Source organism: Pteropus alecto, unplaced genomic scaffold, assembly GCF_000325575.1.
Source record: "Pteropus alecto unplaced genomic scaffold, ASM32557v1 scaffold7, whole genome shotgun sequence".
Taxonomy (NCBI): Eukaryota; Metazoa; Chordata; class Mammalia; order Chiroptera; family Pteropodidae; genus Pteropus; species Pteropus alecto.
The window spans coordinates 20650842-20662923 of record NW_006494614.1 but is presented as its reverse complement, the minus strand read 5'-3'; the positions used below and the strand labels follow the sequence as shown (position 1 = coordinate 20662923).

The following is a 12082-nucleotide window of genomic DNA, read 5'->3' as shown; positions in this document are numbered from 1 at the left end:
AAATACAGGCAATGCCATAGTTGTTTACATTCAGGACATGCTTTTTGAATGAATGAACAAATATTACTAAAGGCAAGAGATGGCAAAATTAAAACTTAACTGAATAATTAAACAATAAAAATACGTATGACACAAATATTAAGAATATATACTCTTGTATCTGCCTTTCTTTCTCCATAACTCTTCTGTCTGCACATTCTCTTCAGCTTCATTTCTTCCCTATCTTCTGCACTGTCCCTGCTTCTCACTGTCCTAATGTGATTGAAACTTATTTTTATGATATTCATTTTATTTAAGCAGAGTTTTAGTATTTCCTAATTTAAAAGCTAGAAAAAATACACAACAAAGTAAAAAAGGCAAACCATAGAATGGAATATTTGCAAATCATATATCTGATAAGTGGTTAATATCCAAAATATATAATAGACTCCTACAACCAACCAAAACAAACAACTTGATTTTTTAAATGGGTAAAGAACTTGAATAGCCATGTCTTCAAAGAAGATATGCAAATGGCCAATAATCACATGAAAAAATGCTCTACATCACTAGTCAATAGGAAAGTGTATATCAAAGCCACAGTGAGATACTATCTCACACCTATTGGCTATTATCAAATAGTAAATAACAAGTGTTGGCAAGGCTGTGGAAAAATTGGAACCCTTATGTACTATTGGTGGAAATGTAAAGTAGTACAGCCGCTATGGAAAACACTATGACAATTTCCTCAAAAATTAGAATTACTATATCCAACAATTCTACTCCTAGGTGTATACCCAAAAGGATTGAAAGCAGGGAGAATCTTCAGGACCCTATTCAAGGGTCATGTTCTTAGTAGCATTCACAGTAGCCAAAAGGTGGGAGTAACCTGTGTCTATCAGCAGATGCATGGATTAACAAAACATATATTTTTCAGCCTTTAAAAGGTTGAAAATTCTGACACACTACAACATGGATGAACTTTGAGGACATTTCACTAACTGAAGCCAGTCACAAAAGGGCAAATATTGTATGATTTCATTTATATGAGGTATCTAGAGTAGTCAAATTCTTAGAGACAGTATAGAATGGTGGTTGCTAGGAGTTGGGGGAAGAAGGAATGGGAGTTATTGTTTAATAGGTACAGCATTTCAGTTTTGCAAGATGAAAAGTGTACTGGTGGAGGATGGTGGTGGTTGCACAACAATGAATATACTTAACACCACTCTATACTTAAAAATGGTTAAGATAGTAAATTTTATGTTGTATTTTACCACTTTTTAAAAAAAAAGCCAAATGGGTTAATTTGTATATGTATCTTAAGACTCCAAAACCTTTTGATTTACTTACTGATAATTTATCCCCTGCTTATTTGTAAAAATATAGTTGAAACGGTTTAAAGAAAACAGAACAGTTCAAAATTAAGGATCAGCTAAAGAAAAAGCAGATTACACTTAAATTCTAGCTCAGAGCTTCCTGGCAGTGAAACAGTTCTGTCTCATCAAGGAGACCAGGAGAAAACTTTCCCACTACTAAAGTCGAAGAGAAATTTATCACATGATCTCTTAGGGAAAACAATGCTTTCATTTCTGATTTCATAAGAGATAAAAGTAGGTACTGTCTAATAATGTTTACTTTGTGGCAGGTAAGAAGCGCTTTACCTGCATTTTTAGTCTCATTCTCTGTTCTAGAGACAAGGGAAACAAGATTTGGAGATGTTAAGTAATTTGCCTATGATAAATACTGCTAGTTGTTTTCTCAATAACCATGTCTGCCCACTGCCCTCTGCCTTGCCAAAAGAATAGTGATTTTTTTAACTCCCTTCTGAAGCCTAGCAGCTAAATCTTCATGAGTTTAAACCAATGTTAGTCATTGCAGTCCCGCCAGTGTCGGTCTAGGCCTGAGGCTGGTGTGAAGCTGACCTAATATATTATAAAAGCCTTCTGGGTGTCTTCTTTGCCATTAGAAAGGACACTGTTTAAGGTGATGAAAATGTTCTAAAATTAGTTTGTGGTGATGGTCGCACAGTTCTGTGAAGATGCTGTAGACCACTGAATTGCACACTTTGAAAGGGTGAATTTTACTTTTTTTTCCCCCCTCTTTAATTCCACCCCCCTCACCTTCCACCCCTGACCTACGGATGTTGCCGTCTCCCCTTAAGAACTGGATCTCTGAAGGCGGGGCGTCTCCTCCCACGCACTCGCAGCGTGCACCCAGGGCCTGGCGAACCTGGGGTGTGGTCCGTGGCTCCACCTAGGGCGCGAACCTAGGAACTTCTGCGTATAAAACAGATGTGATAACCACTACACTATGGAGCCAAAGGGTGAATTTTATAGTATGTGACATATATCGATAAACTGTTATTTGTTTTTTAAAAAAAGGACTGTGTAATTGTCAAGCCCTTTAGCCATGATTTTTAAATCTGATTGGACATCAGAATTCCCAGTAGAGCCTATAAGAGTAGATGGCCAAGCCTTATCGCAAGCAATTCTGATTCAGTTGTCCTGGAAAGGTCTTTGCATCTACGTTTAAAGAGCTCCACAGGTTATTCTGCTGCTCACTCAACTGTGAGAACCACTAGTTTGCCTCAATAAATATCCATTGTCTCAGCTGCTTTTGGCAGAAACTAAATTGCAATTAATTTTACAGTGCATTCTGGTTTAAGAATATAGAATACAAATAATCCATACTGTTGATTGAAGTTCTAGAGCAATTCCGTTGTACGAAAAACTGAACTTGCATTCTATTTCAGAAATTCAAGTCTAATGGAAAGTCATTCAATGTTCCAATGAGAGGTGGGCTATGATGATTTGTGAGCAAGACTAAATTTTTTTCAAATGTAAGCTTTGGTCCACTTGAATGTCTGCCTGGGCAAGTATAGGCTGAAGAGTAAGTACTATTCTGTGAAACTTGTTTCAGTAATTCATATTCAAATTATATTTCACCAATTTTAAGATGCATATTTTCCATATTTTATCATCTCTAAATTGGTGTATATCCTATGATCATATCCTGGTATCTTACAATTATAATTGGCAGCATTTGTGACTTCCAACTGAAAATATCTTAGATGCAATGAAATACAGTGTGTGGTTTATATTGTGTTGCAATAGAAAATATATTTCTTACTGTGGATCCTAGTCAAAAATGTTTGAAAAAGACTAATCTGTTTGAATAGCACTACTCCATGATGGGAAGACCAAAATACATTTGGATTCTTTTACATCAGTGTATTCCTCAAAGAATTTTTCTGAAAAGCTTTTAAAAACAAGTCTTATCTTCCTATGCTATAGCTTGGTTAAGTGTTGTGATTACGGTTTACTGCAAGTTGCTGTTGAGCTTGGGTCTCAGGTATTGACTTTACAATACCTTTCTGCCACTTTCAGTGTTTTTTTTTCCCTCCTGAGCACCAGACGGTCGGTCCTTCACTAGAGAAAAAGTTTCTCCATCCCCTCCTAAACAATCTAGGATAGAACTCTGTTTCTCTTGGTTTAAACTTCAATTCCCATTCCCACTCTTTGTTGTAGCCTATTTCATGCTAAGCATTTATGGAATTGCCATGCTTAATGAGCCATTATAGCACTCAAACTTAAGTGTTATCCCAGAGCTTAGAGGCTGTATGGGGATTCAGAGTGTGCATTTCACTTTGAATAGCATTCTCTGCCAACTTAAAATATTCTTCGTATACTTGAAGACAATACATTTCTAGTGTTTGTTAGAGTAAAGAAACTATTTTTTTAATCCAGTGCCTCATAATTTTTAGTCTCATTCTCTTTTAAAGTTAGTCTACTACACCCTTTACATTCTCTTTTAGTTAGTCTACACCCTTTTAAAACATGGACAATCCAAATTTAAAACAGCACAAAAAAGCACATTGCCTAAATTTAAAAGGAAACACTTCTAGACAACACTGTATTTAATACAAGACCAGACTCTGTGTGTGTGTGTGTGTGTGTGTGTGTGTGTACACACCTGTTGTTTCAAACAATGAAAGGAAACACTGAATTTTTTATTTTTCCAGTTTCATAAAGAACTACCTCATGGCATGAGGCAGTCCAACAAACTTATCAGAGCTTTGAAGAAAAAAAACCATGAGCAGTTACATAAAATATGAGAAACTTAAGTTCCCAGACATGCATTCCCTAACTTCAATATAAAGACTTAGCTATGAGAAAATGTTCTCTGTACCCAACTGTAACTTATTTCTCATTAGACATTTTACTGAGGAGGCTCAACAGAAGTCCAAAGGATCAATCAAGAATGTGACAATAGCTAAAGTGAGGGACTGCAGGTCAAGGTTGTGTGGGGCCGTTCCTTTTTTGCAGAGATAGAGCTCCACCCCCTACACCTCAACAGCTACAACCCAGGCCTCAGAAAAGATGCCCTCACCAGAAGGCTGAGAGAACCACTTCCTCAGGCTCCAGACAGCACTGAAACTCAAATTGCTTATGTAGCAACCCTACAATTTTTTGCAACACCAACTACAGCCTCAATCACATGATTTTACTGAAAATGTAATCAAGTGAAATATTCTGTTTTCTTTTGCTATTAGCCATCTGTTCTTTAATCTCTGGAAACCATATTTGCAGGATCATACTACCCTGTCTCTGTCAGCTTTTGCTGCCAGTTACTCTCACTAAACTACCTACTTACTTTTAAAATCTATTCTGCTTTATACAGGCAATAACCTACATTTTACATTTTAGACAATGTCTCAAAAGAGATTATATTTAGGTAATATCCAGACTGCCTATGCTGTTGCTTTGATCTGAGTGTAGTAAAGTTTGACAAAAAGTCAAAGCTATCTGAATTCTTTTAGGGAACTCATAATTGGTTAAAATAGAAAATTTAAATTTCTAGTCTGAAGATCTTACTCCTACCTTGACCTTAGCAACTTTAATGCAAATTATTTTTGTCTGCCCAAAAAGGAAAAGTAAATTTAAAGCTACTACCTACTTCCCTTTGCTTTACTAAACATTTGATAAAATTTTCATCATGATTATCTTGTGATTAAAATGGTGAAATGTCTACGGCCATGCCATGCTGAATGTGCCTGATCTTGTCTGATCTTGGAAGCTAAGCAGGGTCGGGCCTCATTAGTACTTGGATAGAAGACCACTTAGGAATATCAGGTGCTGTAGGCATTAAAAAAATAATTTATAAAATGATGAAATATGACCTAGATTATAGTAGTTATGTGAATTTGCAATTGGCTGGACCATAATCAAAGAACAGTTCTCTTAATGCAATACCACGGGCCTCTGTTTTTGTACCTAGTGTAAGTTACCAACTATTTAAGTAAAACTACAGAAATAATTATGTGTAAATGACAAAGCCCACATTTTTCTTTGATGTGCTAGATAGGTTCAAGATTCAAAATGATCTCAACAAGATGATAAACTAAAAATAAATGAACTATAGCAGAGATATATGTAAACTCGCAACATTTGATTTCTTAAAATTAACCATATAGTGTTTTCTTTGACTGAATCAATCCCAGAACAGGAAATGGCAATTAAAAACAAAACAAAACAAAATCTAAATAAAGTAAGGAGATTAATAGTGACATACCAATGTTGGTTTCTTAGTTTGACAAATGTACTCTGGTTAATGCAAGATGATAATATTTGGGGAAAAACTAGATGAGGAGCATGTGGAAACTCATCTTTGCAACTTTTCTATAAATCTAATACTCCAAAATAAAAGGTTTATTTATGGAAAAAATTAACCATGCAGTTTAAAGGATATCTTCCTATAGTTTTGTAAAGGTGTTTGTTCACTATAATCTGTAAATACAATGGAATTAAGTAAAGCTGCTGTCTTTCAAACAACTATAATGGTAAAACCATTTTATTGGCTGTTCACAATACGCCAGGAACTAAACTACAGAATCTATGTCCACTAGTTCATCTTCACAACAATCTTAAGAGATAGACAGTATCATGCCCATTAGATAATGAAAGGCACAGCTTTTTCCCATGATCATTTAGTCTAAATGCATTTAGGAAACTAGAGTCCAAATAAGGTGACTTATCTTTGGGTCACATTAATAAAAGCACACTGTAGATTAAGAGACCAATCTTTTATGCGTCCACAGCTTTATTTAATTTTAGTGAAAACACTTTAAAAGCTATCAACTGTCTGGGAAGAACAGCATGGGAAGAATCTAGAAACTATGTGACCTAGGGTTAAGAAACTGCTGTAGGAACTGAAAGTGTTAAGCTCAGATGTGACTAAGGGGTTATCGTTTGGTGTCTTCAAGTAAATTGGTGGCTCTTGTAGAAAAAGAAAATGATAATTTAATTATCCTAGAGACTAGCCTAGGTACAATGATTGTAAATTACCAAATTTAAATATCGGGGAAAAAAAATTCATCTGGTGATGGGATGACTTAGCCTCTATCCATGCCCATCATCTGTAATATAGGTGTAATACCTGATCCCTATGAAGGTTGAGGATTCAGTGAAATGTTTCTGTCCTCCACATATTACATAAACATTGATGAGGTAAATCAAACAAAGATTTCAATGAATATATTCAAGGTTGATTTGAATAAATTAGCTTAAAAAGCTTTTAGATTTTCTTAGATTTTTCTGATTCTATGTAGTTATGAGGCCAAGTTAAGCCTCATATATTGAGATATCTAATACATTGTTTTCATATTCTCTTATTCAATAACTCCTACTTATCCTTCAGGTTTCAGCTATTCCTGACACATATCTTCTCTAGCAAATCCAATTGTCTCTTTTACTCTTCTCCCTCATAGTATCCTTTTCTTTTCCTTCGTAGCATTGTCACAACTCAAAATTATCTACTTATCTCCACCAGATTATAAACTTGAAGGGCAAGAATTGTGTCCATTTTGTTCACAACTCTATCCCTCGTGCCTAGAATAGTGCCTAACACATAGTAGGCATATTTTAAAAAACAAATTAGCTCTTCACTGTGCTACAGAATCTCAGTGCAGCACTCCAAATTATTTTTCTTTCTTAAAAAGATTAATACTAGCAAAATAAAAGGTAAAACTTCACTTGAAAACCTATCACTAATGATTCAGCCACTTTGGAAAAGTTGAGCAGTTTCTTATAAAAGTAAGGCATACACTTGCCATACGATCCCGCAATCCCACTCCTAGTATTTATCCTAAGTAAAATAAAAACCTATAGTCAAGCACAAACCTGTATGTGAACGTTTATAGTGGCTTTATTAGCAATTGTCCCAAACTGGAAACAACCAAATGTCTCTTAGCTGGGAGTGGATAAACTGTCATATCTATTTAAAAAAGAACAGATTACTGATACATGCAAAATGGATGAACTCGAATGCAGCATGCTAAGTGAAAGAAACCAGACTCAAAAGACTATACTATAAGTCCAAGTATATGACATTGGTGCATAAACAAAATTATAGGGACAGAAAACAAATCAGTGGTTACCAAAGTTTAGGGGAAGAGGAGAGTTGATGACTACAAAGAAGCACTGAGTAAGTTTGGGGATGGTAGTGATAGAACTATGCTTTGTGATGAACTGTAATATGTGTCAAAACTCGCAGAACAATATACTTTAACAGAGCAAGTTTAGGTAAATACCTTAATAAAAAAGTGGGAAAAACTTTTAAATCTCTTGCTTCCTTAGGTTTTCCAATATTCTTTGCTTACTTAGGATATAATTATTAAAAGTAATTCGGCATTATCTGTTGTCATGTCTCTCCCATGGAGACCAAACTGAGCTCTAAACAATTAAAAGGCAGTCCAAGGTAAATGACAATGTTCCTTTTACTCATTTTACTCACTTCTGGTGACTGCTGGACTAAAGCATAACCCTCTATTTAGAAAACGAACAAAATCACATGGTCCCTCAGAGATTTCCACTGGATCAGGGGTCAACGACCTTTCAAGAGCCATGTGACGGTTTCCTAACAAAGCTAATACATTTTCCTTTTAAATCAGACTCAGTAAGTAATGTGTTTACAATAGTTAGGCTCCTAGTTTTAGTCACTGAAGTTCCCAGAGACCTCCAAATAACGGAGGTGACTTTGATGCCACCTGCGTGAGAGAACCTATAGTTTTAAGTGAAAAAGGCAGTTATGAAAAGCAAAACCAGATAAGAAAACTTTAGGAAGGTAAAAAGAAAAAAGGGAGAAATGTCTTATTCTCTCTCTTCACCTGAAATGCCATGATCTCTTCCTATCAGGACATGGGTCATAACTCCAAAATGCAACTTTCTCAACTGGATTTCTGTAGCATTTTGTGAACACAAATTAACTAGCATTTCACTTTCAATCTGAAACATGTAAGGGTATCTCGACACATATGAAATTAGCTGTCACCCTTTAGAGTTGCCCATTTCAAGAACTGTTGTGAATACTACAGCCAAAAAAAACTTTTGGCCAAGAGCTCAGTGCTCAACTCAGCAGAAAAGGTTACAAAGGTTAAGTACATTTTAATAATAAAATCCATAGTCCTAATATTGTTTTTACACCCCATTATTGAAAAATCAAAACTCATTTATAGTCAACAGCCTTTTGTTGAGCAGAACCATAACTAGTCCAGATGAATTCCCATGTTCTTGAAAGAACTACTTCAGCAATGCCAGTCTTGCTGCTAGAATGTCAACCTCCTAAGTTTACCAATTTGACATTGATACTTTACTGCAAAATTTAAGTTTTGGTCAATTTACATTTGCCTGAAACATTTAAATGCCAAATATTTAAAAAAAAACTAATGATTTTAGTTGTGTATTAAATGCCACAGGGATATATATAAATACTAAGTCACGAAGAGCCCAAGTTTTGTTACCAATGTTGGCAAATAACCCAGTGCAAAAATTCTGGACTATTGACAGTTGTCAACATTCTTCAAAGAGAAAGCAATGAGACTGGGTTGAATGTTAGTTCAGAATAAATTGTGATTACTATACTGGAGTCTTGGATCTATGAGTTCTTGATGCACCTGATCAGGGAGGTAAATTATAAAGAGTATCAACTACAAAAATAAGGACAGAGTCAGAATTCTGAAATGAACACCCAGTAATTTTGGATTGCTGAGAATAAAGAGTCAGATAAGCCTTATTGGCAATCTGTAACTCCTGAACCAGAATGCCTTTCTTGCTTTCATATTCTGAAATCACACCAGAAAGTAACAAATTTCAACAAGATCCCATCTAAAATTTAGAAACATGAGTTAACAGCTAAGCAATGTAATAGTTTAAGGTCAAGCACCAGTTTGATAGTCTTACAAACCCACTCTATTTTGCTTTTAATCAAAGTACAAGGAAATGCAATGTGTAGAAATTCAGCAGATGTGAAACACCATGATCCCATTAATTTAAAATTCATGTTTTCAATTAATTTGCTGTGACCACCAGTAGGTGGTGCTCAACCACTCTTCACAAGCATACACATACAAGTTCAGTATACTAGACAAACTAAAGACTCTTAGTTGTCCTACATACAGTGGAGCAATTTCTACAGTTAAACCTTGATATCAACCTTCAGCTGCATCAGACTTGCATTTGTATCTACCACTTATCGGCCAGCTTTTAAAAAGAACCTTGTATTTTACTACAAATAAGCAGCATACTTGTAAATACATTTAGGGAAAAAGTTGCTTAATAAACTATGGATAAATGTCAATTTACATCATTCGTCAATGACCTCAGGTTAAGTGCAGTTGACTAAAAGATTTTACCCAATTTAGATTTAAAATTAAAACTTCAAATTGCATCTAATTTGAAAAAAATTACATATGGCCAGTTTTTTACAGGTCACATTCCTCTAATATCAAATGTCTTACATGATTTTTGCCACTTTCAGCTGGATTAAATTTCCTTTCTTACACAAAGGAAGCCTATTTATGGGTTATACAGAATTAAATTCATGTTTCTCAAAAGTTCTTGGTTTCCCATCAAAAGCCAGAATTTGCATTAGATGTTCACAAATGTCAAATAACTTATGACTTTGTTTCTCCTTTGTAACCAATCACATGTAATCAATTATTTCACTAGTTAAGTACTTACTTTCATCTTGTCCAACTAATTTAACAATTTCAAAGTCAATATTCCTTTCAGCTAGCAAATTTTTAAATGCTGCTGGTCAACCTTCCCAAACATTTACACTAAAAACCTTCCCTTTAGGCTCATTTGCCAACATCTAATCTTTGAGTTTAATCTCGTGTTGGTAATTTGTTCACCCAACATCAACTTTTTACATGAAAATCCACTTCCCAATAGGGCTTTAAAATATTTAAGTGACAAAACACACTCAACTTCCAGTATCATTTATTTTTTCCTAGAATCTGGATACAATTAACTAGCAAGACAGTGCTCAATACTGTTTAAGCCTCATTTTAGGTTTGTAACTACCTAGGGTATTGGTAAATGTGAGAATTCACATTCCATTAACTGGAAAACTAAAATTTGACATAACAAAATTTACTTAATATTGACGCCAACTACACAAAATTTCATATATGCAACACATCAACTTTATTACAGAATTTGGCCTTTGTAAACTAGCTTACACAAAGTTACTTTGCTTATCTGTCCTGACCTATATTAAGTGTTGCACCAACAGACCCATCCCATAGCTTTTTAAACTATGTAAACAGATGATTCCTCCCATTAAGTTGAAAAACCCCAAGTTCCCACCCAGAATTATCAAATTCTAAAGCTTCAGCATATGTTAACACCAGAAATATTTTATGGGCAACTCTTTAAAAGCCTTTCACCAAAATACCATAGGAAGTTACAGTGTTGACCAAAAAAACACACAGGTTTCTCATTAAACTTTGTTTTAATGGGGTCTCAAAATGCTGTGACAGATTTTTGGTCAAGTTGTTTCCATTAAAAAGTACTGATTTTAAAAACTAATAACTTAAAAACTGCCACACACACAAAAAACCAAATGGTCCACAAAACATTCTCCTTTCCTTCTGAAGGTTTTACGATGCATTGTGATCATTAACCAGTCTTTTACTATTAAACTTAAATGGCCAATTGAGACAAATAGTTCTGAGACCGTTCTTCCACCACTGATTAAGACTGGGGTGGTAGGTATTGGGGATAATATTCATTTAGCCTTCTGAGCTTTCTGGGCAGACTTGGTGACCTTGCCAGCTCCAGCCGCCTTCTTATCCACTGCTTTGATGACACCCACAGCAACTGTCTGTCTCATGTCACGAACAGCAAAACGGCCTGTTAAAAAATTTTAAATTTTAAATTAGAAACACTTGGCACACAAAATACTTTTCACTTCAAATAAAATTCCTAATTACACACTAGTCATTCTTACCCAGAGGAGGATAGTCGGAGAAGCTCTCAACACACATGGGCTTGCCAGGAACCATGTCAACAATGGCAGCATCACCAGATTTCAAAAACTTTGGGCCATCTTCTAGCTTTTTCCCAGAACGACGATCAATCTTCTCCTTCAGCTCAGCAAATTTGCAAGCTATGTGAGCTGTGTGGCAATCCAGCACAGGTGCATATCCGGCACTGATTTGGCCTGGGTGGTTCAGGATGATCACCTTGAAGGAAAGACAGGTATTTAGTGATTCTCAAAAAAAGGTAGTTAAGGACCTGGCACTAAGTAAAGACAGTCACTTAGTTACCTGAGCGGTGAAGCCAGCTGCTTCCATTGGTGGGTCATTTTTGCTGTCGCCAGCCACATTGCCACGACGAACATCTTTGACAGACACGTTCTTGACATTGAAGCCCACATTGTCCCCGGGAAGAGCTTCACTCAAAGCTTCATGGTGCATTTCAACAGACTTTACTTCAGTTGTTACATTGACTGGAGCAAAGGTGACCACCATGCCAGGTTTGAGAGCACAAGTCTCCACTAGGCCTACAGAGACAGTACCAAAACCTCCAATTTTGTAGATGTGCTGGAGTGGCAGACGCAAAGAGTTGTCAGTTGGACGAGTTGGTGGCAGGATGCAATCCAGAGCTTCAAGCAGAATAATTCCACTGGCATTGCCATCTTTACAGTGAATTTCCATACCTTGAACCAAGGCATGTTAGCACTTGGCTCCAGTATGTTGTCACCATTCAAACCAGAAATTGTCACAAATGCCAGGGTTGTAGCCAATTTTCTTAATGTAGGC

General features: G+C 35.8%; 1 protein-coding gene and 1 pseudogene across 1 annotated transcript in view; one reads left to right on the top strand and one right to left on the bottom strand.

Moving 5' to 3' along the window:
• The first annotated feature begins 5004 nt into the window (after positions 1–5004).
• On the top strand, positions 5005–5123 carry LOC112474982 (annotated as a pseudogene).
• Positions 5124–10239: 5116 nt separating this feature from the next.
• Positions 10240–12082, bottom strand: part of EEF1A1 (eukaryotic translation elongation factor 1 alpha 1) — a 4191-nt gene continuing 2348 nt past the window's right edge. Inside the window, 3 exon segments of the mRNA XM_006927057.3 lie at positions 10240–11171; positions 11269–11503; positions 11588–11883. Coding sequence (XP_006927119.1) covers positions 11047–11171; positions 11269–11503; positions 11588–11883 — 656 coding nt within the window. The 3' untranslated portion in view covers positions 10240–11046.